The sequence below is a fragment of the Tursiops truncatus genome, chromosome 6, assembly GCF_011762595.2.
Source record: "Tursiops truncatus isolate mTurTru1 chromosome 6, mTurTru1.mat.Y, whole genome shotgun sequence".
Taxonomy (NCBI): Eukaryota; Metazoa; Chordata; class Mammalia; order Artiodactyla; family Delphinidae; genus Tursiops; species Tursiops truncatus.
Genome location: NC_047039.1, coordinates 58,820,736 through 58,848,113, shown reverse-complemented (window position 1 = coordinate 58,848,113; position 27,378 = coordinate 58,820,736). Strand labels below are relative to the sequence as shown.

The 27,378-nt window shown below is 38.6% G+C and overlaps 1 protein-coding gene across 7 annotated transcripts in view; it reads left to right on the top strand.

Moving 5' to 3' along the window:
• Window positions 1–27,378, top strand: part of KDM4C (lysine demethylase 4C) — a 400,106-nt gene that overhangs the window by 107,931 nt on the left and 264,797 nt on the right. For 5 of the 7 annotated variants that reach the window (XR_012332500.1, XM_033858103.2, XM_033858104.2 and 2 more), the window contains 2 exons: window positions 6,116–6,219; window positions 10,033–10,170. Coding sequence is in view for 5 of the 7 variants with exons in the window: in XM_033858103.2 (XP_033713994.1) it covers window positions 6,116–6,219; window positions 10,033–10,170 (242 nt within the window). In the remaining 2 variants the exon portion in view is untranslated. Of the gene's footprint in view, window positions 1–6,115; window positions 6,220–10,032; window positions 10,171–12,166; window positions 26,875–27,378 lie in introns of those variants that run through there. The other 2 variants (XR_012332501.1, XM_033858105.2) reach the window with 2 other exon arrangements.

Below are 27,378 nucleotides of genomic sequence, written 5' to 3'. Positions count from 1 at the left end.
GTCTGGAACAGGCGGAACCTGCAGTATCTCTGAGGTACGCTTGTATAAAACTCTATCAAAGCATACTTGGGTAAATTTCAATTATATTCAAATTAAATTGTCTTAAACCTATTGCTAGTGTGGACATACACTCTACATGTCTGATTTCTCCATCTTTCCCCTCTGCTTTCCTCTCTTTTTCCTTTCTTTCCTAAGCAATTAATAACTAACGTCAGCTTCTCCAAACTAGTGTTTGTATATCTATAGAAAATGTTACTAAACTTTGATTTTAAAGTTTTTTTCCAAGGCTAAAACTTTGTTGGTTTAATAGTAGCAGCATGTGTTTGTCATATGAGATTGGGATTTAAAAATAGTTAGTAATAGCTAATATATTAGAAAATGTAAACCAGTTGACAGTTGGCAAAACTTCTTATTTGAAGGAAAGAGCACACTATTTTTAGAGTATATCTGCTCTATTTCTAAAACAATTTAAAAACATTTAATATTTTTTTAGGTCAGATTAATAGAGGTAAAATACACTTACAGTAAAAGCCACCCCCTTTAACTGTACAGTTTTGTGAGGGTTTTTTTTTGTTTTTGTTTTTTTGCGGAACGCGGGCCTCCCACTGTTGTGCCCTCTCCCGTTGCGGAGCACAGGCTCCGGATGCACACACTCAGCAGCCATGGCTCACGGGCCCAGCCGCTCCGCGGCATGTGGGATCTTCCCGGACTGGGGCACGAACCGGCGTCCCCTGCATCAGCAGGTGGACCCTGAACCACTGCACCACCAGGGAAGCCCCGACAGTTTTGTGAGTTTTGACAAATATATACAGTGGTATAACTACCACCACTATCAAGATATAGAACATTTCCAGTACCCCCAAAAGTTCTCTTGTACTTTTTGCAACTAATTCTTCCCACCAGCAACCACTCGCAGCCACTAATCTGATTTCTATCTCTAGAATGCCATAAAAGTGGAATTATACAATGTGTAGACGTTTCTATCTTATTTCTTTCACTTAGAATAGTGCTTCTCACATCTGATCACTTTTACGTTGAATACAGGGCATCCTTGGATGTGTCTAGCACCTGGTTCTTGAGAGGGCTTATGTGATTCTGTGCATCCTCATGCTATAAAACTCCCAGCAGGACTTTGGCAGTCTTAGCAAATGTTATTGTGGGATGCTTTTAGGGTTTCAGGGCTCTATTGGGATTGCTGGAGTACATGTTCCTTATCATGGTGGAAATGGAAGATTTGTTGAACTAACATGATAACTAGAGTCAACATGGTGGAAATGAGTAACAGGGATAATAATAATGGCCACTATTCATTGAATGTTACTATGTGTCAAGTAGACTAAGTTTTATTATTTTTTTAAATTCACAAAATGTAAAATAAACCATTAACCGTTTTGAAGTGTACAATACAATGGCATTTTAGTATGTTCATATTGTGCAACCATCACCTCTGTCTAGTTCCAAGAGATTTTTATCACCCTAAAAGGAAACCCTTTATTTTATATTTATTTATTTATTTATTTATGGCTGCGTTGGGTGTTCGTTGCTGCACGCGGGCTTTCTCTAGTCGCGGTGAGCAGGGACTACTCTTCATTGCGGTGCGCGGGCTTCTCATTGCGGTGGCTTCTCTTGTTGCGGAGCATGGACTCTAGGCACGCAGGTTTCAGTAGTTGTGGCTCGTGGGCTCCAGAGCGCAGGCTGAGCAGTTGTGGCTCACAGGCTTATTTGCTCCGAGGCATGTGGGATCTTTCTGGACCAGGGACTGAACCTGTGTGCCCTGCATTGGCAGGCGAATTCTTAACCAATGTGCCACCAGGGAAGTCCCGACCCTGTATTTTTTAATTGGTCATGCTATATTTCCTCCCACCCCTCCCCAGCCCCTGGCAATTAGCAGTCTGCTTTCTGTCTAGGTATTTACATATTATGGATATTTCATATACATGGAATCATATAATATGTGATCTTTTGTGTCTGCCTTCTTTTATGTAGTGTTCTTCTCTGTTATATCTATGTTATAACTTATAGCAGTACCTCATATTTTTTTATAGCTGACTAATATTTCGTTGTAAGGATATACCATATTTTGCTCTTCCATTTTTCAGTTGATGGACATTAGGTTGTTTCCACTTTTTGATAATGGCTAAGTTTTTTGTGCATTATCTCACTGGATTCCCATAAGGATCCACCCAGTGAGGATAGCCACTGTGGAAAAAGATTGAAAGTAGAACTGACATATGATCCAGCAGTTCTACTTCTAGATCTATATTTGAGGGAAATGAAATCACTGTCCTAAAGATATATCTGCACCCCTGATATTACAGCATTATTTATAGTAGCTAAGACATGGAAACAACCTAAGTGTCTATCAACAGATGAATGAATAAAGCAAAGTGTTATACATATATATATATACAATATACTATTATTCAGGCATAAGGAAGAAGGAAATCCTGCCATTTCTTTCAACATGGATGAATCTTGGGGTCCTTATGCTAAGTTAAATAGTCAGATACAGAAAGACAAATACCGTATGATGTTACTTATGTGTGGAATCTAAAACACCAAACTTATAGGTACAGAGAACAGTTTGGTGGTTGCCAGAGGCAGGGGGTGGGGAAAATGGGTGAAGGGGGTCTAAAGGTACAAACTTCTAGTTATAAGATTAGTAAGTTCTGGGGGATGTACTGTACCCTGTGGTGACTATAATGAACAATACTGTATTGAAAGTTGCCAAAAGAGTAGATCTTAAAGCTACTCATCACACAAAAAGCTATAACTATTTTTAGGTGATGAATGTGAATTAAACTTAACGTGGTAATCATTTCACAATATATACATATATCAAATCATTATACTGTATATCTTATATGATGTTATATGTCAATTGTATCTTGATGCTGGGAAAAAAAAAGACCCCACTGAGGAAGGTAGTACTAGCATCCTGATTATATGAATGGGGAAATTGAGGAGCTGAGAGATTATGGGACCAGACAAGGCTATATGAGTTGTTGGACTTGTGCTAGGAATCCATGTCTCTGTAGGGATTCTTAACTGTTATTCTCTTTTATTTTGCTAGCCATGTGGACAAGATGAGGGTGACTTCAAATAGTTCAAACAGTTACGTTTTTTCATCTAAAACTTAGGTCTGCTATTTAATAGCAATGAGAAGGTGTATGTTCTGAGCAGTAAATGAGAGAGGAAATTTGGTGTTCAAGTAAGCGTGTGTGTTAGGTGTCTGTAAGAGGAGATTGGACAAGGTTTACACAAAATCCCATAACATAGTTTGCACCTCACAGTAGGCTGCCTCTCAAATGCTTCCACCAAAATATCCCTACAAGGGAGGAGAGTGAAACCCTACCACTCCACAACACTCATGCAGATTTTGCATCTTGCTCCCTTAATACGTTTGTTTGTATGCAAATATAAACCACGTAATTTAGCATGACATAAGTAGATGCTCAGAAAGATGTGCCAGGTTTATTCTGTGTGTTCTTCTACACCTGGCATGTTACCTGATGGCCATGGGGTATGTGAGGTGTGGTAGTGAGTTGCTAGCTGCTATGTCCACTACTAGATACTTGAGGGGTCAGTGTAGAACTGTTTCTTTATTGGAACTTCCTGGTTTTCAAGATTATGAAAGAGTGGATTCTCCAATTATGTGACTGGTAAATTGGAAAGTCTTACAGAATGTTGCAGTAGTAACATTCAAATATGGTAAGTTTAAGAGCAGACTTCTTCCAAATAAATTCTTTCCAAATTGAAAACTTAGAAAAAAAGCACATTAAGAAAGTAAATATTAGAATAGAAAAAAAAAGGTTCTGAAAGGCATATTTTAAAGAACTTAACTTGCAAAAATTTTAACACATACCTTGTTTTCTCTTTATTTGGTGACTTTCAAAAAACTCATTGTCTTAAATTGAATTTTTAATTAAATTTTATCTTTTCTATCTGATCTATTTTTGTTATATTTCATATATGTGATTCCAAATTTGTTTTTTTCACTTGTTATGAAAGCTGCTAACATTCCTTTAGCCAGCATAGTTCTGAGTTTTAAAAGATATTATCATTTTGTATCAAATAGTATTCTGGTTATATTGGCTTCTTTATATATTGAATAAAATATTTTTAAGAAATGGTGGAGTGAGGGTGAGTGTGAACCATGTACTTCTGCAGGTATTTTAAGGTAAAATTCATTTTGAGACACATACATTATGTCATAATTTGTGGTTTATGAGGTGTTTTCCAGGGCGATGTGAAATATAATTCTGATAACCTATTGAAAATATAAATTCTGAACCAATATGAAGTTCTTAACATATGGCAAATTGCCTTCCTTCAGTGGTTTTCCAGTTTAACTAACGACCAGTCATCACATTGTTCAGGTCCTGATTACAAATCCATATCAAAAGAAAATTAAGTAGACTCCTCTTTCTTCATTGATTTTAATTTAAAACTTAATTCATGCAGTGCTGCACAGAGTTACAGATTTGAAAAGTTTGATAGATCTATTTAAATTGTATTGCTAAAACTTTTCCGTGGGTTATGTGCTTGGGGACTGCCCTGCTGTGCTTTACTCTGTGGTGTAGGCTCAGGACATCTTATTGTATAGATACGGCTGTTGCATATATGGTACTTTCTCACCATTTACTAAGGTCTGCATTCTTTCAAAGGTTATTTTCTATTTATGTATTATGAATATTAACCATAAACGGAGGGCTGCATTAAATGACCAGATAGGGCACAATTATTCCTTTTATTCCCATTGGTATTGTAGCGAATGATAGTATTTCTGATGTTTCTGTTGGTTGTACTTTTTAAATATTTCTGTCTGTTCATCTTAAAAATCCAGGTGTAGATGCTTAAGCAGAATATACTGCTCTTTGCAGGTGGTTCTTTATACCCTAATGGCTTTTTTTTAGATGTTTCATTTGTTTCCTTCTGATGATCTGTGGCCTCACGTACTCCATGGTGGCATCAATAAAGGCTTGTTTACTTTAAAACTATTCCTGTAAAACCTTGCTATTCTATGAGGTTAAAATGGTTCATGATTAGGTAATGAGCGCTGGTAATTCCTTCATCAGACTGGTCATATTCTTGAGCTGTTTATACGTAGTGAGCCACAGAGTTAGGTAAGTAGCATTTCCAGTGGCCTTCATTTTGGTAGTGGAGGAGTTAAACAGCATCTGTGCTTCTTCCCACTTTACCCAGCTACATCACACATGCTTTCCTGGTGAGTTCTGTGTTCCTTCTGGGTCCTCTCTCTGATTCTCCTCTGTCTCTTCCATGTTTCTCTTGTCTTTCTCTTCTTGCTTTCCCGTTCTCAGTGTGGTGGTTTTTCCCTCTGAGTGAGGAAGGTAAAGAACAGGGTATCAGGCACATTCATTTTCCTCTAGCTTACATAACTGAGTTAATGAGAGTCTGCCTCAGACAGACTGCAGGATTGAAGGCAGAGATGGAGAGAAACAACTGTGTTTCAGTGCATAATATACTGTTGAATGAAAGGGTTTCTGCATGTTTAGCTTCTTCATTTAAAGGAGTCCTCAAAACAGTATGTACTGTTCCCATACAGGCTGGTGAGACAGGTTTCCAAGCTTTTGACTGGCCCTGGTTGGGAGTTACTTCAGGAAACTAGAAGCAGTTAAACTATTTAAAATCGATCAGAAAGAAACAAGGGTGGGAAACTGCTGTGTCTACTGTATGCCAGGTATTGGGACAAGTGCTTCTAGGAGTCTAAAATGAGAGATTCCCCTGTTAAAATGCAGATTTTCCTCTTCTACCTTCCCTTAATATTTTGTCCATTTATCAGTTAATAGGTAGATTGAGTTCAGATCTGTTACAAATTGGAATTTGTAGGTTTAGTCATTTAATATCATGCAAACAACTCTTGGCAGATCTTTTTTTTGTAAAAAAGGTCAACCCTTGGTTATATAAATATGTATTGTTTAATTTTTAATAATTCTGACTCTGGTTTTTAGTACCAGGGTTTTTGATGGTGGACTTGGTCTATATTTACATAAAGCTGTCATTCTGTAAGAGTACTAGAACATAAGCTTAAAAAAAGATTTGAAATTTTATCTTAATTGACACATTACTGCTTATAATTACTGTTTCCATTTAGGTTTTTTCCCAAGCAGTTCTCAAGGGTGTGATGCATTTCTTCGCCACAAGATGACACTGATATCTCCCTCAGTATTGAAGAAATATGGTATTCCCTTTGACAAGGTATATTAGTGTTACTCTTTAAAAAATTCATTTAATGTGTATAGTATTCGTATTTAAGACAAATTTAACATAAACTAATATATCTTTGACTTCAGGTAGGATTTTTAGGATGTGGGGAGAAAAATTCAGATTCATGTTTTATTTAGGTAACAGTTATTTACCTAAATATTAATTTGAAGTTTCTTTTATTTCAAGATGCATTTACTAGAGATTTCATGCAGTTCTAGCTCACTTACAACAATACTGAAAGTAAAATGTAGCACATTTGAGAGAATAAGATATATAGCTCTCCTCCATTGAAGTCTCTTATATGAGCAACAAAATTTATGTGTATGTGATCTATTTTTCTTTTTTTTAAAGAAATCAGAGCAATTTTTATTAGCAGTTTGGTTGGTTAGAATCAGTGATTATGGTGCCAGTATGTTATTTCTAAACACATTCAGACATAATACAACTGAGATTTCATTATGGATAAAATTGCCTGATGATTTAATAATCAGATATTGCTTCTTGGGGTATTTCTGAAGATTAAGTTCTGTAAGACTCTGTACATGCTAGATCCCTCTTTCTTTGTGTCTGTGGGTAGTAATTGGGTCAGAATTATTACAGAGCATGAGCATTTTTATGTGAAGAAACTGAAATGAAAAAAGCTTTTGACCAGATAAATAAAAGGTCTCTCTCAGTTGGAGGAGGATTAAGACCTTAGCTACTTCAGAAACATTAAAAAATAGTTCCACTCCCTTTTTCATTTTTTATTTGACTGTCTTCCCATAATCCTTGCTGTTTTCCACCTTAGAAGCTTTTCACTTGTGACTAAATCTTTCCCTCTTCTTAATCTCAGGCCCTTAAAGTCCTGTCTTCCACCTCCCTCCCCCACCACCCCCAGCCCAGGCTTTGTTCAAAGTAGAATTTTTGCAAGGATGAAGAAACATTCTCCAACTTGAGGTGGTCCCGCTCTCTCACAAACAGGCTGTGCAGTAGTCATGCATGAGACATACTTGTCTTATGTGATGAGGATGCTCTCAACACTGGTTTAGTCACATACTTTTACCCATGACAAAAAGTGTGCCTTGAAGATGTGCACTATGGAGAAGGTCCACAAGTGTGGGTGGGCTGCAGCACTACTGCAGGTACAGAGGTCAGAGGCTGCGCCCCCCCCAGAGGGGCCATTCCTTCTGGCGGGCCTTGTCTTACTTGCAGATGCCTCTGGGCATCAGGCTTTCCAGTCTCAGACATATCGTCAGTGCACGTTCTTTCAGGTGGTTGGCATAAGCCTGATTAAGCACTTTTATTTAAGTTGAAATATTAGAAGGCAGAGGAGAAGGAGTAGACTGGAGTCCTCCAAGGCAGGAAAACCTCTGCGGGTTTTGGGCTGGTGATAGGAATTGATCAAGCTGTTCTTTGGAGAGGGGTTGTGTGAAGTAGCAGGACTGCGGGATTGGCTCATTTGCCCAGGATGGAGGCCTTTGGAGTTTGTAGCTTCTTTCTCAAATTTGGGGAGAAGGAGGCAGGTGCCTCACACTCCTTTCTGGGCCGAGGCTCTTCAAGTGCTATTTGGTAGATCACTAGATGCACCAGGCTCTTATCTGGTCTTTTGAGGATGGGACATTTCGTGGCTTTTGTGGGAAGTGGAAGGGTGAGTGCTCGTCCACAGATGGTGAGACACCAGCAATTTAGAGGGCTGATTGGCAGTTGCAGTTTTTCATATGAAATACTGCCATTTCCCCTTCCACCTTGATGAACGGTGTGTGATGATTGTGTGCTCCTCAAGGAGCTTATTCTCTGATGATGATAATGTAACCTGGGACAGAGTAGCACAGACTTCAGAATTATACTTCCCAAGTTCATTTCTGATTCCGTCACTTGGGTAAACTACATAATTTTTCTGAGCCTCAGTCTCTTCATCTGGAAAATGGGGATAATAATAGTACCACTTAATAGGACTACTATGAGGATGAAAAGTGATGATCTATATGAGGGGCTTTGCACAGTACAGGTTATATATAATAATAACACAATCTTCCTCCTCAGTTTAACCTTCTCTCTTTAGGCAATCATTTTGCAGTTGGACTAACATTTTTTTCTTCTTCTTTCAGTGAATTTGTACATATTCATACATATATATGAAAAAGTATGTTTAACAAATAGCTAATTTCTGCTTTTTGATTACGTACACTACCCTTTCTGACATTTTTTGCCGTATGGAATTATGATGCTTGGTTAGTCTTAAAATAAAAGGGACTTGTTCTTGTCTACCCCTATATCTTTTTTTTTTTTTAAATATCAGTTTGTTACATAGAGGCAGTAAATTTGCCTTATATTTTGGCTAACTGGGATTGACCTGTTTCTAGAAATTATATAGAGGCATAACATTTAGGGTCCAATTTAATGGGAACAGGTACTTTTCAACATGGCAAGAACAGGGTTTTCTAGGGAGAGTAGAGAAGGATTGTAGGTGGAATTCAGTGGAGCAGTGAAGTTACTTTCCTTATCCCACTGACAACAGACTTACCCTCTTCCTCCACCTTATAGGGCTAGAAACAGTTGAGCAGAGTGAGTTTTGTTTTATCACATGGTACAAGGAAGTGCCTAGTTTCCAAGCACAATTATAATTAATGAGATTCAGTGAGACCAGGAAAGGAGAGAATCAGGCTTTGTTCTCAACGTGGCTCAGAATGATGGAACTGGAACCATGTTGAACACTGATAAGCCATTCTCTTCCTGCCAGGTGGCAGCTGGGTTGCCACTCATTGCAATAGAACACCTGCTGGGGTGTCACAGGGGAGGGGGTGATGAGCTAAATTTCAGAATTGTTGAGAAAGAAAATACTTCCACACACAACATTTTAGCATTCCTAAAATGGTAACTGAATTGCAGTGTGTGCACCTGTATTTATACAGTGTATCTCCTGTATGTTTCCACACAAGTGCATACTCACATATTCATTTATCAACATTTTAGGACTGAAATGAACCAAGGTAACTGAATGAATCAGTGAGTTATATATTTGATAGTCTAGCATTGAGTAGACAAGTTAAAAAAAAAACACTGAAAAATTTAGCTTCACTGTATTTCTATAGCTCGTGGTGTGTTTTGTATGCTTTGGTGATTATAAAAAAACCAAATTTCTGTAATCTGAAAATTAGGAATGGACTGAATACATTTTTCATCTTTGCTTTTGGGCTGCTGGCTTATTTACCCAAGCTAGTTTAATTATATTTGAAAATGCACTCACCCACTCATACATACTTATATATTATACATATATTTGAATAACTATTTGGTAGAAATTTTACTATTAAATGGAATGAAGTCAATTGAATGTTTTGTAAGTATTATGAAAGGATAATTTGGTAAATACTATCAACTCTTTAGCAACAAGAATTCATAATATTCAGCGTGTGTTATCAAAGTTTTTATAGCTGTAACTTGAAAAATGTCAGTTATGATAGTCCTGTTATATAATTCCAGTAATGTGAATTTTTAAAGTATTAAAATATACATATTGAATGCTAATAAGAACAAATTCATTTGAATAACATAAAACAAAGACATCTTCAAATAGAATATAATTTCTTTTATCATGGACTGAATGATTGAACTACATTGCCAGAAGGTCACACCCTGTTTAGAAAATTCTTTTAAAAGTCTCCTGAAAAACTATTAAAGGATTAAGTAAAGGATCTGGGGGGACTTCTTTTATAGCTCGGACATCATATTTTTTCTTTTTTTTAATAGGAAATACATTTTAACTGTATTTGCAATTTGGGAAGTCTTATAATTGGGAAATATTATATGTTTTCTACCCTGCAGATCACCCAGGAGGCTGGCGAATTTATGATCACTTTCCCATATGGCTACCATGCTGGTTTTAATCATGGTTTCAACTGTGCAGAATCTACAAATTTTGCTACTGTCAGATGGATTGACTATGGCAAGGTTGCTAAATTGGTAAGTTATGCCCCAAACGCTTAAATTAAATGTGTATTCTGATTATTATAGTGGGAAAGCTAAGAGCACATGCAGCATTTATTTTTTTCCTCAATGATGTTGTGTGCTTGTCACCATAGTAATTTATTCCAGACAGATATATTTATTTTACATAGGCTATATTAATATTTGTAGCAGTGTTTTCCTGTTTTGAGATTAATGTGGAGCAATTTACTTTGAGAGGTAATTTTAAGCAACCAGTGCTTTCTTTCTTAAGCCACCAGTCTTCTCGTGAGATTTTCTGGTGGCTCCCTGTGACTCCATATTAGGTAGATGTGGCTCCTTCCATGTTAGAGTTCAGCCCATGGCTTAGAAAACAACTAGTTACAGAGGAAAGTGGTAAAATTGTTAACAAGAGGTGAAGGGAGGATGGTAAGAAGAAATAATTCAAACTGCCTTTAGTGTAGAAATGAATTTTTTGAAAGTAATAGTATAGAATGTATTTTAACAAGTAATATATCTTAATGTTAAATTTGGTATAAAAATTTGCATCTCCTGCTCAGTATATTTAATTTAGTTCACAAACTGTGTATTTTCATTCACAAGCAACTTGTGTTAAATTTCATTAATTGCCCCCCTGCAGCGTTAAATAGAGGACATCTTCAAAGTGATGGTAGCTCCTATTAGATTGCTTCCTTTCCTGTGGATTTTAAGGCAGATGTACAGGCTGGCAGAGGGCAGTTTCTTAATGAAACTGTGTGTTTTACTACAGAGTATGTAAAATTGACATATATTTGGTGGAAAATGGCACATACAGCCTGTATAGCCTTATCTTGGCCACTGCATGGTCCAGGCAAATACTATTCATTCTACATTGATAAAACTTTCATGTGGAACCATTGAGTGAACTTGGATAGAAATATATTCAGGGAAGACAACTCTAGGTTTATTTTACACAGGTATTTAGAAAATTGTATAATATATTAAAATAAAAGTATAGCAACTCAGAAAGCATTCGAATGAATTCGTGACATAAAAGAAATCTCCTGCTAGAAGACTTTCTCTGTTCTAAGTAATTTTTATTTATGAGGGGTAATTTAGAAAGGAGCAGAACTGAACTACTTCTTTCCCTTACGCATCCTTTATAATACAGTAAACCTAATAAAAAAACAGAAAGCCCGGTGTACATACCTTGGTCAGCTACTGCCGTGCTTTTGCAGAAAAGTAATGCTTGTATCTGCATCAAAACAGTGTCATAGCCCTGAGGTTATAACAAGGTATGTTATTTTATGGTTTGCATCTTTAATCATTGACATAATAAGTCAGCTATCCCAGCTGTCAGTCACCAGAAAAATTAGTTGGTTCTTGTTTACTACAACTTTCAGTTCTAATTCTGAGTATTGGCTTCTTCCCAAGACTAAAATGTCCTGAGTGCATTTCCACCTTTCCGGGTGGTCAGAGTGGGAGTGGAGTGTGACCAAGTAAGAGAGGTCAGGAGTGGTCCTCTCTGAGGTCTCTCTCAGCTGATGGAGCCCAGACCTGTGGGGCTGTTAGGAAGCAGAGCCCCGTAGTGGAAGAGGCAGGGATTTGAGGCCCAGCTCATCTTCTTGCTAGCCAGAGAACATCAGGAAAGTCATTTCTTCTTTTCGTTTCTTCCTATAGATTAAAAATCCCTCTCTACCTCATAGATTTGTTGGGAGGAAAATAACTTAGCTATGTGGGTATCCACTCATGCTGTGTTGATTTATATCATTCAATTTAGTCAGGGGATATGACTGTCTTGGTTCTGGTTTTTTTTTACTGGGTACAAAATATTCAATGGCTATAATGCAGTTTGGGCCGGTTAATTTAAAATTGTAATTACATGTGTTTGAGATGTTTCTAGGTGTTGTCTCCACTCTTTCCTTACTTTTGGTGAGGTGGTGCTATTCTGAGAATGTATTAGTTTTCTATTGCAGCTGTAGCAAATTACCATAAAATTAGTGGTTGCAAACAATACTCTTGTACTGTTTCCTAGTCCTGTAGGTTATACGTTGAACATTGGTCTAACCAGCAAAATTCAAGGTGCTTGCAGGGCTGCATTCCTTACTGGAGATTCTGACGAAGAATCCACTTCCTTGCTCAGTGAGATTGTTGGCAGAATTCAGTTCCTGGCAGTTGTAGGACTGAGTTCCTGTTTCCTTGCTGCCTGTCAACCAGGTCTTTGCTCCTAGAGGCCTCTCTCAGGTCCTTGCTTTGGTCCCCTACATTTCAGAGCAAGCAATCCACAAAATCCTTTTTGTCATAAAAAATAACATATTCACAGATTGCAGGAACTAGGACATGGATATCTTTGCTGTTAGGGGTGGAACCAAGTGGGGGTGGGGGGTGTGGGTGTCAGCATTCTACCTACCACAGAGAGCTTCAACTGATAACTGACATGGTGACGTATTAAGACTCTACTTTGGGACTTCCCTGGTGGCGCAGTGGTTAAGAATCCGCCTGCCAATGCAGGGGACACGGTTTCGAGCCCTGGTCCAGGAAGATCCCACATGCCACGGAGCAACTAAGCCCGTGTGCCACAACTACTGAGCCTGCACTCTAGAGCCCGCGAGCCACAACTACTGAGCCCACATGCCACAACTACTGAAGCCCGCACGCCTAGAGCCCATGCTCCACAACAAGAGAAGCCACTGCAATGAGAAGCCCGTGCATTGCAAGGAAGAGTAGCCCCCACTCACCGCAACTAGAGAAAGCCCGCGCACAGCAACGAAAACCCAGCAGAGCCAAAAATAAATTAATTAAAAAAAAAAAAGGATCTACTTTGATTCGTGTAATGAATTTTGGTTATTCTGCATAAAAATAGGAAACTAATCTTGGATACAATTTTGAATGTTTCACTAAAACATCCTTAGGCTTTCTTAAATTTATTCCTCAGTATTAATGTTTTTCTGGGCTATTCTAAATTAAGTTTGCTTACGTTATAATGTGCCGTGATGGCATTTTGAGGGAAGATTTTATTGTCTTTTATCCCTTATTTGACACATATTTTTATTGATTTTCAAGTTCTGTTTCTTTAGGCAACCTTATGAATTTACTGTATTGTGTGTGTGTGTATTTACGTGTGTGTGTGAACATGTGTAATTTTTAATCTTAGGAAAATTTGTAAATTGGGCAGTTTTTGTGTTTTGCTGGGGACAAATGTAATGTATAGTGAATTAATTATGAATTGTACTTAAAGACTTTTAACTTTGATGATGGCCAAATTGGTTAGTCTTAATTCTTTGTCTTCTTCAATTCATTCTAAATGATAACTATTTAAAAAACAGTAATTTTTCACAAGTGATAATGAGTTATGCATTTAGGGGGGATAATTTAAAAAATAGTGGCATACTTTTTATAGTTGAAGCACTGGGGAATGACATCTGCTTTACCCGTCGCATGTTGATTTGAGTATATAAAATCATCTGATAACGTATCTGTGGTGTGGCATTAATTAATTAACGTGGTGCAGAGTGAAGGATCTCTACTGATAATATTTCATATATTACAAACCAATATTTCTAATTTCATAACATAGACAAGAGCTGTTAACGAGAGGTTATTTTTTTAAATTAATTTATTTAATTTATTTGGCTGCATCGGGTCTTAGTTGTGGCACACGGGATCCTCGTTGCAGCATGTGGGATCTTTCGTTGCAGCATGCGGGCTTCTCTTTAGTTGTGGTGCGCGGGCTTGAGAGCGCGTGGGCTCTGTAGTTGTGGCATGCGGGCTCAGTAGTTGCGGCATGTGGGCTTAGTTGTCCCATGGCATGTGGGATCTTAGTTCCCTGACCAGGGATCGAACCTGCGTCCCCTGAATTGGAAGGTGGATTCTTAACCACTGGACCACCAGGGAAGTCCCCCAGAGGTTATTTTTTAATTTAAAAAATAATTTTGGAAAGATAACCCCAGGTTCACTGATATTATTGGTGGTCTTTGTTTAACAGCCAGCAGGCTTTGGTTAATAGGAACCTTTTAAGCCATTCAGGTGGCTTAATGTAGATGGGGACAGAGCTCTGTTTTTTCAGGTAATGCTTGTCTGCTTTATACCAGGCACCATGTATGTATCTGTGAATTCATCACTTGGAGGCTGACCTATTTGATGGGAGCCAGAAGTGAGGGTAGAGTTGGCACTGCAAGGGATCCAGGACTGCTTCCTTTGTTGTTGGCTACTTGACCTCTGGTGGCATCTCTGGAGCAGGACAGGAGATGGGGTTTCTGTGGATTTCCTTTGAATGTATTACTGACCTTTTGGTATGTGGTATTGGTTCATGAAACCTTCTCTTTGTTTAAAGTATAGCTAACATTGACTAGAACTTCCATGCCATTATTTGTGGTGGTCCCAAATACTCGTCTTCCAAATTTCAGCAAATTCCTGAACCTTTGATATTCTCAACTAAATAATAATAATAACAACAATAATTATTATGTGGATATTCTACTGCCTGTCGGTATGTTCCCTGTATTCTAGCACTTAGTCCAGACGGCTCTTTATTATACTATCTACCCAAACTGCCTCACCTCTCACATAAGGCTTTTTTTGTGCCTAGATTGTGGAGAAGGTCTTTAGGTAACAGACATAGGTAGAAATGAGCCATGATAGCAACTTAATTTGACTATCCTTGTTTCTAAAAATTCCTGCTAATGCCCTTGGCCTTGCCGTTCCTCTTGTTTCTATCTTTCCCTCTCTTCTCTTTAGGATCATTCAGCTCTTTTTTGCCTTGACCTAGTAAATATAGCAAGCCAAATCCTGCATGATACTCCAGAAGAGAAGGGCCTTGCCTTAAGTGGGCCCACCTACCTAAGAAAGCAGTTGTATAATTCCCCCCCCCCCATTTAATTTATCAGAATTAAGGTTTTTCACTGAAAAAAATTGAGAGGAATGTTCCAGGTGGCCACGTACCCATATGCCTACTTATAGGCAGAGTTCAGCTTTGGTGAGTGCCCAGTGAGTTTCTTCTCTGGAACAGAAATTGTGCTACGTGATTGTACAAAAGGACTTGTTTTCTTTGTCTTCAAGGAGCTTTTATAAAGAGCAGAAGGGCTTTTAATAAACCTCCATTTGCAAAGCTATAGTATGAGTGGAACATATCATCCAGTTATTTTAGGCATTTTTCTAGCTTTGAATATCAGAGTAATCTAGAGTGAAACACTATATATTTTTTTCTAGTAGAGATTTAAAAATATCTACCAGATTGCATAGCAGTTGAACTAAGATATTGCTGTATATTCGAGATGAATGTTTTCTGTTCCTGGAACGTTCTTTCTGTCTGTGGTGAAATGGAGTCCGTGGTAACTTCTGTGCAGCAGCTGTGGTGGCATTCACAGGTCTGCTTCCTAGCTAGGACGGATCAGAGAGCTGGCCTGCAGGTTGTATTTCATTTTTCCGTTTGGTGGGATGAAGTGCCGTTGTTTTGATGTTAGGTTTGATGGATTTGTTTGCCACTGCATTCATTAGCTTCACATCAGAAAACTGACAGGCTGTTAAATGAAACTTTGGCTTAGATTTTCAGCTTGACTGTTTGGAGACATTTGTGAAGATATTATGTTTTTGTGTTGCAGCAGCCTCCAGCACTATGATTGTCTCTAAGGGAAGAAAAGTTATTTACTGTACTGATTTTCTTGAGTAAAAACGAATCATTGTCTGGGGGACAGTCATATCTAGCCTACACCATCAGAAGCAGTGTATTTATGACAGTGTGTGCTGCATGAGAGACTTATCTGTGGCATGATAAATAACATTATCTTCTTGGAAGGAAAGGTAATAGTTGGTGACTCCAAAATGATATCTCATATTTTACATTAATTTTATTTTAAGTGATAATCTATTAACATGATATGCCAGAAAGTTGAAAAATTGCACTGCAGAGCTGGGAATGTTCTCTTATGAACTCCAAGAGCATTACTTCACTATCTAACTTTAAAGCATTCGGACATTTGAATTCTCAAACGTTTGAACAAGTTTAAAAAGAGATGATAGAATGTTGAAATTGATTTCCTTTTAATCTGGAAGGGATTTCAACTATTAAATTGTCTTTCATGCAAGAACCATGATATGGGTTCATTTTATTTTATATTTCAATCCTTCTCTAAAATTAAATTTGGTTTTTCCTAAGTCAGGTAGCAGTTGTCCTAAAAAATCTTTAATCTTGGGCGGTCTTTATTAAAGTAATCAGGAATCATTTTAACAGTGAGTCTCCAGGTTATATTTTAATATGCTTTGGATTGTAGAATACCAGTGTAGTGACATTTCTCTATTCTTACAGCTTGTGAAGGAAAGAAAATGTAGACAGTGTTGCACATTGCTCATTTAACAGTTCTTGGCATTCTGATTTTAAGTGTCTGGTATGGCATATAAAATATGAACTTCGGGAGTTTAGTGATTTTATATTCTGCACTTTATCTTTTTACCTCTACTTTGTCTCTATGTCCTGGGTCCTGGCGGTACAACATAGTAGTGCTGATGAGTGACTCTCCTCTGCCTTTTTTACAGAGCTTAAAGGAAAGAAGAGAAAATACCATGTAGAGAAAAAGAAGCATACAAAGTCATGTCCTTAGGAGTTTGTACTCTAACTGGGAAGTTAGTATTTATGTATCAAGAAGAGGTATTAAGAAAGAAAATAGTCACATTATGTCCCCATTTTGTTCTGATGAAGTATTGAGTTGTGGGATTCAGAAAATCTGAGACTTCAAGTAGACTATTAGGAGAGCCAATTGATTAGTATATATTGTGTCTGCAGGAGAGATATTTGGGGCTTGAGTCCTCAGAGATAGGGAGCCTGATTTCATTCAGTGCTAATTTAAATTTGCTGGATTATGGGATTTGAATGGAACTAGGTATATGGTTTATGACACTGATGTTTAGTTGCTAACCTGAAATCAAGGTAATATCTGTTTTTGAGGCTTTAGTTAACTCAATACGTTAAAAAAAAAAAGTAAATTGGCTTTTTGAATAATGTGTACCCTATACTGAGAAAAATTAATTTGTCTTTAAGCCATTCTCCTTTCATCTAGTTTGATAGTAGTAGCCGACATTGTTCACAATCCGCCAGGCGTTGTGCAGGGCACTTCACACATGTTACTTCTTGCCGTCTCAGAGATAATGCATGTCTTCTGTCCTCTACTAGCCCCCTTTCTCAAACCAAGGAGTTGGGATGATGCCTAAAATGAGGATGGTGAGGTTGAGATTAGAGGCAGAAGGTTGGCCCCCTAGTGCCCCATATCCTTCTGGATTCATCTCCTTGGATGTGGTGGGTTAAACAGGTGCCAGCCAAGTATGTGATTTGTAGGATCGCTTTTAAGATACATGAGGCTTCAGAATGATCCTGTCCCACGTAAGCTGTAGTTGACAATCACCACCAGGTGGTGGTGATTCTCTCTGGCATTTGTCTTTGTTTGGGTTCTTAAAGCCAGTGGACACTTTATTCTGTATTCTTATGATCTGTTGATCAACCTACTTATGAATTCTTTTTTAGCCCATCGTTACCTCTCGGGCTTTGACCACCCTACTCTTTGATTAAGTTGGGGAAAAACAAAGGTTCTTTACTTCCTTCTTCATTTTGAGGAGTGAGGGGGATCCTGAGGCATCAGTCTGGACAAAAAGGTGTGTATGTAGAAAATCAGAACAAAGTTTATTATGCTCCTACCTTGACATATTTCATGATTATCAGGGACCTAATTTTATTGAAGCACTTTTTGAAGCTTTAGGGAATTTTTTGTTTACCATTTCTTTTGCCTTTTCCATGTTTTTTTTTTTTTTTTCAGTGTTTATAACAGTAAACATAGTAAAAAATTCCGTAAAAGGCTGTGTCCTAGATAAACGTTTGGAGAAGACGGTAGAAGTTGGGAGTGAGTATTCTGGTCAGTGGTGATCCAGAATTCTAGGAGAGTAGTGGGAAGAACACCTTGGCAGTATTTGAGGGAAGCAGGTTGGCCAGCCCCTCAAGGGAACAGAGGGATAATGGGAGAATCATTTGGGCTCTGGGCACCCCCAGCATTTATAACAAACAGATTTCCTGGTTCCCCACAGCTTCTCATTCTCTCCCACACAGGGTTTACTGTGTTTTCCTCCTTCTGCAACTACCACTGAGAAGACAAGCAATGGTTTATCTAGTAAGGGGTGGTTTCCTCGCTTGAGGGATTCGGAGGCAGGTGGCCCCAGGGTTGGTGTATCTCAGCACTGTCATGAGGTCTCATGCTCTTCCCCTCCTTCTGTCTCATTCTCCTCCGTGGGAGGGTATTTATTAGCAAGCTTGCCACTATAGCTGTGCTTACTGCAGACGTTGTTTCTTCCAAGGAGGAAGGAGGGGGACAATGCAAAAATGTGGCTCACCCTCGTCCCTCTATCTGGGAGGAAAATCTTTCCTTGAACCCTACCTGAAAAAACTTTTATATCTCATGGCCAACCCAAACCATAAGGAAGCTAGGAAAGTAAATGGAAAGTCATTTTGGGAGAGCACCTGTTATGTGCTGGGCCCTGTGCTTTCAGTTAAGAAAGTAGTAAACAAGACATGTGTGGTCTCTGTCTGGTCAGTCGATCCACATTTAGAGTCTACAGCAGCTGTTCTCAACCCTGGGAGCTTTAAAAGCATGGACCCACCCAGACCAATAGGATAAGAATTTCTGGTGAAGGGGTACAGCATTTGCATTTTAAAAATCCCCCTAGGTGAGTCTGCTGGATGCTTTGGGTTGAGAACCAGTGGTCTTTAGTGAATTAAATAGGCCTTTGTTGTTTGGGTTGATGTTTTCTTTTTTACATTTCAGCTAAAGGTTCACTGGCAGCTCTATCAAACAGACCAAAATAATTATAAATGCAATTTATATATAAATGTAATGTATAAATTTACCACATTTAAAAATTTTCTTCTGAGAACCTAAAGCTTTCCAGTCCATTTGTGACATCCATTTTTACAACCTAACTCATCACGTCAATTCAGATGATGAAGCCTAAGATTTCATAGCAGGAAGGGAAATGATCGATTTGGAAGGTTTTCGGACAACCTAAGAAAAAGGAAACATGGACCATTAAAATAAAGTCAGTTCTTCTCACACCAATAAGCTGATTTTCTTTGGGAAAATCACTTTGCCTTGCTAAGACTGTACTGTTGAAATAGTGGTCCTGTTCCTAAATTTATTCAAAAGCTGTGGTGGAAATGTCCACATGTTGATTAGGAGGCAGCATGGCGAGGGGTAAAGAGAGCACAGTTTGTAGCTAGTGGGGCTGGATTTGAATATGGGGACGACCGCTTGCTAGTGATTAATCCTAACAAGGATTCACTTGATAACTTTATGATCTGGTTGCTAATTGTTTGTTCTTACACAGTACCTCCCTCAAAAGATCTATATAATCTTTTGATTCAATGCTGTAACTTACGGAAAAAGCTAGTTATAGGAGGACTCGGGAAAATTCCTCAGGTGGGGTCTGAACCCTTGGCCTAGCCACATAGTGATTTTTCTTTCTCAACAGAAGAGCTACGTGTGAATTAGGACTTCTTATATAAGGTATGCCAACCAAGGTCACTGTTCCCTTTCCTTCAAGATACTTGTTCTCTGCTGATTGAACAAAAGCAGCATGTGCAGATGCCCAGTTTGAAGTTTGATGTAGGCATCTTGCCTACTTGATCATTTGCTGTGACCTCTTTGAATCAAAAGAGAGCTTTAATGGGATTTCACTGAGGTCGGTGGCAATAATTAGACTTTAATCTGTGGATCCACAGTCTATCCTCCCTCTGCTGTGAGCAAGATGATAGAAAGCGTGAACACACCTCTCTTCAGAACCGCTTGTCAGAACTGTAGCCCGGAAATTCCCACGGGGGCTGCAGCCCCGGAACACTCTCTCACCAGAGCCCCTTCTCAAGCAGAAGGTTGAAAGTAATGACGGTAGTAGCTGAACAGGGTGTTGATATTTAAATATCAAAGGGAATAAAGAATGGGTGAAGAAACCCCTGATTAATCTCTATTACTGTTTTAACGTTTCCGCACTTTCGCAGTTAGAAGAATCAGAGCGTTAGACAATTCAAAGAGGAAAGGTGCCCCCAGTGAGGCAGACCCTAAAAAAGTCTGATATCATATAGAAGCCCAGTGCTTGGTTCTCTCCCTCTTTCAGCCATGCCTAGCATTTTAAATTTACTATGCTTTTATTCCCTACAAACTATGCCTAGTAATATTTTTTTTTGCCTCATTCTGCAACGAGGAAGGTAAAGCAAGAGTATCTTCTGGACATTCCAGATACTCTGGAGGGATGATTTCCAACATGATACCTTAGAGCACTGATTGATTCCTTGTGGCTCTATCTGTGATATTTAGTGCTCACAGCTAATTCCATCTGGCATTATTTTTGTCTTTCATTTGTATTGATCAGTTTGCTGATCCTGCCAAGTGCTGTCCTTAAGTGAGAGCAATATCGATACTTGTATGCCTCTTGCTTATTTATAATGCTGAGTGCAGTTTTATGATGGTGTTTTGTTTCTCTTACTGTCTGATATTTTGATTTTTATCATACTTGAGTATGACCAATGAATAAGTAGCTAAGTAAGGGAAGTTTCAAATTAGTGTTGTTAAAAATATGAAGAAATAAAATCGTAATATTGGGGAACTGTCTATTTTATAATCATAACTAGCAGTATTTTGGCGATGAGGATTGTACATATGTATTTTACCAACATTGCTATTATTTTATAGTCTTTTAGTAAAAGGCTAGAAAAACATTAAAGCAGAAAAATTTAGCATGCCTTATGTTCCATGTATAATATCAAAGTTAGCTTTATAAAATTAATTATATCTTATATCTCCCTTCAAGATGCTTCATTAGAAATATAGCTCAAGTAGTTACTGAGATTCCATGATCTGCTTAGTATTGCCATCAGGATCACTCCTGACGTGACACAGGGTAGTGGAGGCGGCTGACACTTTGGAGACTAACAGACTGTCTTGAATCCCTCTCAGGCTGTATGTAATTCTTCTGAGCTTCATTTTCCTCATATATTAGGGAGGCATTGTTGTGCAGTGAAGGCGGACAAGTTCAAGGCTTGGCCAGGCTCTGACTTGAATTCTGCCTTTTCCTTTTACTAACTGTGTGATTGGAGCAAGTACTTAATTAACCTCTTTAAATGCCTTTTTCCCATATGTAAAATGGAGATTATAGCCTCTTTAAGTTGTTCTGAAAAATAAATGAAATTAAATCTGTAAGGAGGCTTGCAGAGTTGTGGTGGGGACTGGATAGATGTGTGGTGGGTTAGGATTGTGTTTCCTCTGCATCTTTCTTGCAGAATTCCAGTTTGGGGAATTGACCTTGGCTCAGTGGTGGGCCTGGCTGGTCTAAGAGAATTCCCGTTTCCTTTTCCAGCGATGATGGATCAGATCAGTGGGCCAATCTTGGCCAAATAGAAAGGAGGGTAGGATTGGTGGAGAAATAGAGGAAACCGCCAGCTTGCCCTAGGAGAGTAATGGGAGACTCGTCTCTCTAAATGAGGACAAGGAAGCACTGAAGTCTCCAGCCTGCGATCTTAAGGGGACCAGACCTAGCTTAAAGCCCATGCTTTGGACACCAGGTTAGAGAGCTGAAAGGCTTCTGTTTAAAATCAAAGCCTGGAGAAAGCAGGCCAGTGTTTTATTTTTCATAACTCTGTCAGAAATACAAGTGTTTGTTGCTCCATCTCCAGAGTATTTCTTTCCTTAGTTAAAGTGCTTTGATGGCTAATTTGAGTGCAAGCAAACAAAGACCCAACCCAATCACACAGAGCCGTGTTAGAATTCTGGTTCTGTGTGTGGTACTTGTGTAACCTGCATCTGTGAGCCATAGTTTTCCTACCTGTAAAGAGGGCTTTAACTGGTGCCTCACCAGGATGGGGGCCACAATGGGGGCAGGCACCTAGCACCATGCCTCTCTCACTGAGTACATTTTTAAAAAGCCATTCATCATGGTCATTTCTAAGTCAGGGAACTCCCTAATACTACTTGGGGAAGACTGGTGGGGTTCAGGCCTGAGGTGCTGAGAAACAGTGGCTATGGGGATAGTATTTGCAGCATACGTGCTAACAGCAGGCTGGGCAGATGGATTGCTTTATATATTTCTACTGAATTCTCACATTCATTCACTTTTACTTTCTGCCAAAATGAGGGCAGCATTTGGAGTTCTGTGGGCCAGATTGCCAAGAGGAGACATTTGAAGGAGCTGTTGCTTATGTGTTCAAAAACATACTGTGTCTCTTGGGCCCTCTGTTGAATTCGAAAGACCATGTGTTGTAAATTCTTGGAAAGAAAACCATCATGGACATTGTAGATTCCTGCTAAGTTTGACTCTCGTCCAGACATGACTTTTACATACTGCATACATATGTGAATTAAGAGAAAAGAATAGGTTGTTTCCAGCAACTTTCTAAATTTTCATAAACTATATTTTTATACGGCTTAGTCATAATATTCAGTGTTTCTTATATTCCCAGTTCTCAGGAACGTGTATTCTGTCCTTTAATTTTAAGTATTAATTAACAAAAAATTGGACTCTTCTGATGACTATTGAAATAGCATGAAAACCTGTTTCTTTGAAAACTAAAAAATTGTTCAGACTTCAGTAGTATTCATAGTAATACTGAAGGATTTTTTTTTCTTATCATATTAGTAAAGACATAAGGAAAACTCCCATTACTCTTGAGAATGTACTTGTTTGACTGATCACTTTGTACTTCTGTTGGTGGTGGTGTAATTGGGATAAGTATCCTGAAAAGCAGGTAGGTAATGTGTATCAATACTCCTCAACATCTCCATGCCCTTTGATCCATTTCTTACACTCCTAGGAAATAATTGGAAATGCAGGCAAAAGTACACTTACAAAGATGATTGTTGTAGTGCTAGTTTTATCAGCAAAACTTGAATTATAACTATTATGTCCAATGATATGGGAATCATTGAGTAAATTATGGTGTGCCATGTACTAGAATCCTTTTAATTTTACAGAAAATTATTTGAAAGGAAATCATGATGACTCTTTGTATTGTTACCTGTTGTTAAAATGTATAAAACATTAGTGGGCTTCCCTGGTGGCACGGTGGTTGAGAGTCCGCCTGCCGATGCAGGGGACACGGGTTCATGCCCCGGTCTGGGAGGATCCCACATACCGCGGAGCGGCTGGGGCTGTGAGCCATGGCCACTGAGCCTGCGCGTCCGGAGCCTGTGCTCTGCAACGGGAGAGGCCACAACAGTGAGAGGCCCGCGTACTGCAACAACAACAACAACAACAAAAATGTATAAAACATTAGTATATGTCCATGGCCAAAAAACTTAGAGTACAGAAAAATATTTAATGGCATCCTTTCTAGTCCCTTCCTTAAAGGTAAAGCCTTTTAACAACTCCTTGTATATCCTTTCAAAAATATTAGCATATATCTGTCTCTATCTTTTAAAAAATTTACACAAAGTTAATCAATGCTGTTCACATTGTTTTCCAATGTCTTTAAACAGCTTTCCTTTTAATACATCTTTCATTTATGGCAAGTAAAACATTTAGAGTGTAAATATTTATTAGAAAAATCTTCTAGCTTATCCCAATAGAGTAGGACAGGTGCTTGCCGTGGATTTTTTTTGTGGGCCATCGTAGAACCACAGTAGTGCATAAGAGTTCATTGCACAGATCTCGTTAACAAATTAGGACTTTGAAAACGAATGCCTTAGTTCATTGCTCTGTTTCCCTCCCCCCACCTCCCCCGTGCAGAGCAGAAGGCTAGGTGGACCTGGAGCACTTGCACGTTTCCAGCCCTGTCTTTGTTGACGGGCCCTGCCTGCACCAGCATCTCAGCTTATTCTACCGCAGTTAATACTGGGAGATAGTTAATGCCATCATAGTTTCTGTTTTACTGAATGACAGCATTTCTAACCGTGTCCTCATATTTGAAGGATTGGATTGGTTAAATAAATTTTAATAAGTTCCTTTAGAATTGCATTTCTGTGTCCTCATAAAGGATTATCCCAGTGAATTTGGAAGACATGACAGGAAAAAGTAACTGAATGACTTTTGTCAACAGTTATATGATAATGGGAAATTGAAATAGGAATGGCAGAAAGGGGAGATAAAACCCAGCCTGGTTGCTATGTACAGATATAGGCAAGAAAGGCTACATAAAATAAGAAAATGCCAACTGCAATAATCATAAAGGACACTCTAGATTTAAAACACGTACATGAAGTAAGACAATCAGGAAGTTATTGCCCATTGTTTCAAGAGAGCAGATGGTGCTTAAAATATCTCTTAATTTTATGTCATTCTTAAAAGCAAACAACCAAAGAGCATATACAATCTATATTTAAAAAGTTAAGTGCAAACTTTTCTGTTTTGGGGGGATGCTAGAGTAGAGCTGAAGAAGAACAAAAGTAGCATTAAATCTGCCAATAAAGATACACATTGGAGGCTGTCTTGGCAGGGGATTGAAGGCAGAGATGAGGGGAAAGATAACCAAGAGAGCAGTAATCCAAACCCTGCTCAGCTCCTGTGTGAAACTCTTCTCTGTTACATATTTTCCCTCTCATTGGCTCTAGTAAGTGAGTTGATGTTTAAGTTTTGAAATGTCTAGATTATGTCTCTAAAACCACATCCATTTGGGTACATGGTCATAATTTTTAGAAAACGTGATTTCATACTTTAGTATTTCCCATTTCATTAGAGAGAATTTTAGGAAGGTTTTTGAATTTTGGTGCTGTTTACACTCAGCACCTCTGAATAAGTGCTGGATCATAGATCCTGAAGTGTTTAGTTTGAGTAAGCCTGACCAAGGCCTCTCAGATAAACTGCTGTTCTCAGATTTGTACACGGTTTACACTATAGCAGTGTGTCTTAAAAGGCATTTCTGTAGTGTAGTTGCCTTATGATCAATTCATGGTGCTTTTTTGCCCAGTTACTACACAGATGTATTTGTGTAGAGATGGAAGGTGTCTGTGGCACCTCAGTAGAGATGGAAGGTGTCTGTGGCAAAGTTAAGTCAGTCTGTGATGTACTCAGCCACTCAGGGCTGGACTGAAAAGTGAACACAGATTCCTTCACAGGTCCCGTTTACCACTTTATGGTTTGTTCTCATCGGTGATCCTGCCTGTCAGAGCAGCCTAAGTGAAAGTGAAGACAAGGAAATGGAAGCTCAGATCCATATTTCTAGAAATATCCACCCTTTGAGTTGTGCAGTGGAGAATCTGAAGTCCATACTCCGTTACTGAGTAATTGATGTAGCTACTTACCAGGAAAATTGGGGCGATGCAATTCTCTGTGTTTTCAAAGAAACATTTTGAGGTTGGGAAGTTTACAAACCTAGAATTTCAATAAGCACAAAGTAAAATAAGAGTTTACTTTTTATTAGATTGATATAATGCAGTTTGGACTGAGTTCATTCTAAGAGATACCCCTTTCCCCCTGTTTATATTCTGCATTTACCTTCTGGAACTGATTGACATGATAGCAGATTGAATCAGACTTTATAATTCCTAGACTTTATAATCATTAAGCTTTGAAGTAAATGGTGCTTCTTATTTAAGGAAATTCCACAGGATAAAGCCAAACAGGTACCACTACAGAAGGGATTGTCTTCAGTGGATATCATGTGTTCAGCTCCTAGCTGCTTATTGTCTTAATAGGGTCTGTGGACAAAGTCGTCCTCAGTGTAACTCTGGTTCTGGACTTTCTGCTTCAATGTGTCTGTCTCTGAAGCAGAAGGCCTGGAACCACTAATCAGTGTCCACCAGATTTCTTAAGACTGGCGTTAAGTTTAATTCAACATCTGTTAATTACCTGCTGTATAATGACCTGTGATGGACTTCTGGGAGGAGGCCCCAGTTATCCTGAATACTGTGGGTGCATAGTCAGTTTGATGAGATCTTGGACCCACTTCCCTAAAACAGGCTTTTTGTCATGCATATAAAAATATTTTTTAAAAATTGGAATATTATCAAATATATAATTTTACATTTGCTTATATTTTTATTGGTTTTGAATATTTTCTCATGCCACTTCAGCATTCTCAAAAATACTATTTAAAATAGCTGAGGGGCTTCCCTGGTGGCACAGTGGTTAAGAATCCGCCTGCCAATACAGGGGACATGGGTTCGAGCCCTGGTCCAGGAAGATCCCACATGCTGCAGAGCAACAAAGCCTGTGCGCCACAACTACTGAGCCTGTGCTCTAGAGCCTGTGAGCCACAACTACTGAGCCCACATGCCACAACTACTGAAGCCCGCGTGCCTAGAGCCCGTGCTCCTCAACAAGAGAAGCCACGGCAAATGAGAAGCCCGCGCACCGCAATGAAGAGTAGCCCCTGCTCACCACAACTAGGGAAAGCCCGTGCGCAGCAACGAAGACCCAACGCAGCCAAAAATAAATAAATTTATTTAAAAAAATAGCTGAGTATTTTATCCTATGAATGTACCCTAATTTAACCGTTTACCTGTTGTTATGGAGTTTGGTTATTTACACATTTCAGTATTACAGATTACAGTGTAGTAAAGAGCTTTATGAATTCATTGCTGTCCAATTCTCTTTTTTCTCAAGAGATATAATTTTAGAAGGGTAATTTTTTTTTTCTGTTTAAGGATTCTTTTTTTTTCTTTTTTTTTTAACATCTTTATTGGAGTATAATTGCTTTACAGTGGTGTGTTAGTTTCTGCTGTATATCAAAGTGAATCAGCTATACATATACATATATCCCCATATCTCCTCCCTCTTGCATCTCCCTCCCACCCTCCCTAACCCACCCCTCTAGGTGGTCACAAAGCACCGAGCTGATCTCCCTGTGCTATGTGGCTGCTTCCCACTAGCTATCTGTTTTACATTTGGTAGTATATTAAGTCCATGCCACTCTCTCACTTTGTCCCAGCTTACCCTTCCCCCTCCCCGTGTCCTCAAGTCCATTCTCTACTTCTGCGTCTTTATTCCTGTCCTGTCCCTAAGTTCTTCATAACCATTTTTTTTTTTAAGATTCCATATATATATGTTAGCATACAGTATTTGTTTTTCTGTTTCTGACTTAGTTCACTCTGTATGACAGACTCTAGGTCCCTCCACCTCACTACAAATAACTCAATTTTGTTTCTTTTTATAGCTGAGTAATAGAGAAGGGTAATTATTGAATCAAATAGTTTTTGGATACAGTTTGTCGGATTGTTTCCAGAATTTTTACTCACAGGTCACAAAAAAATTATTTTTTGCCAACACTGAGATTGTTATTAAAATAATTTT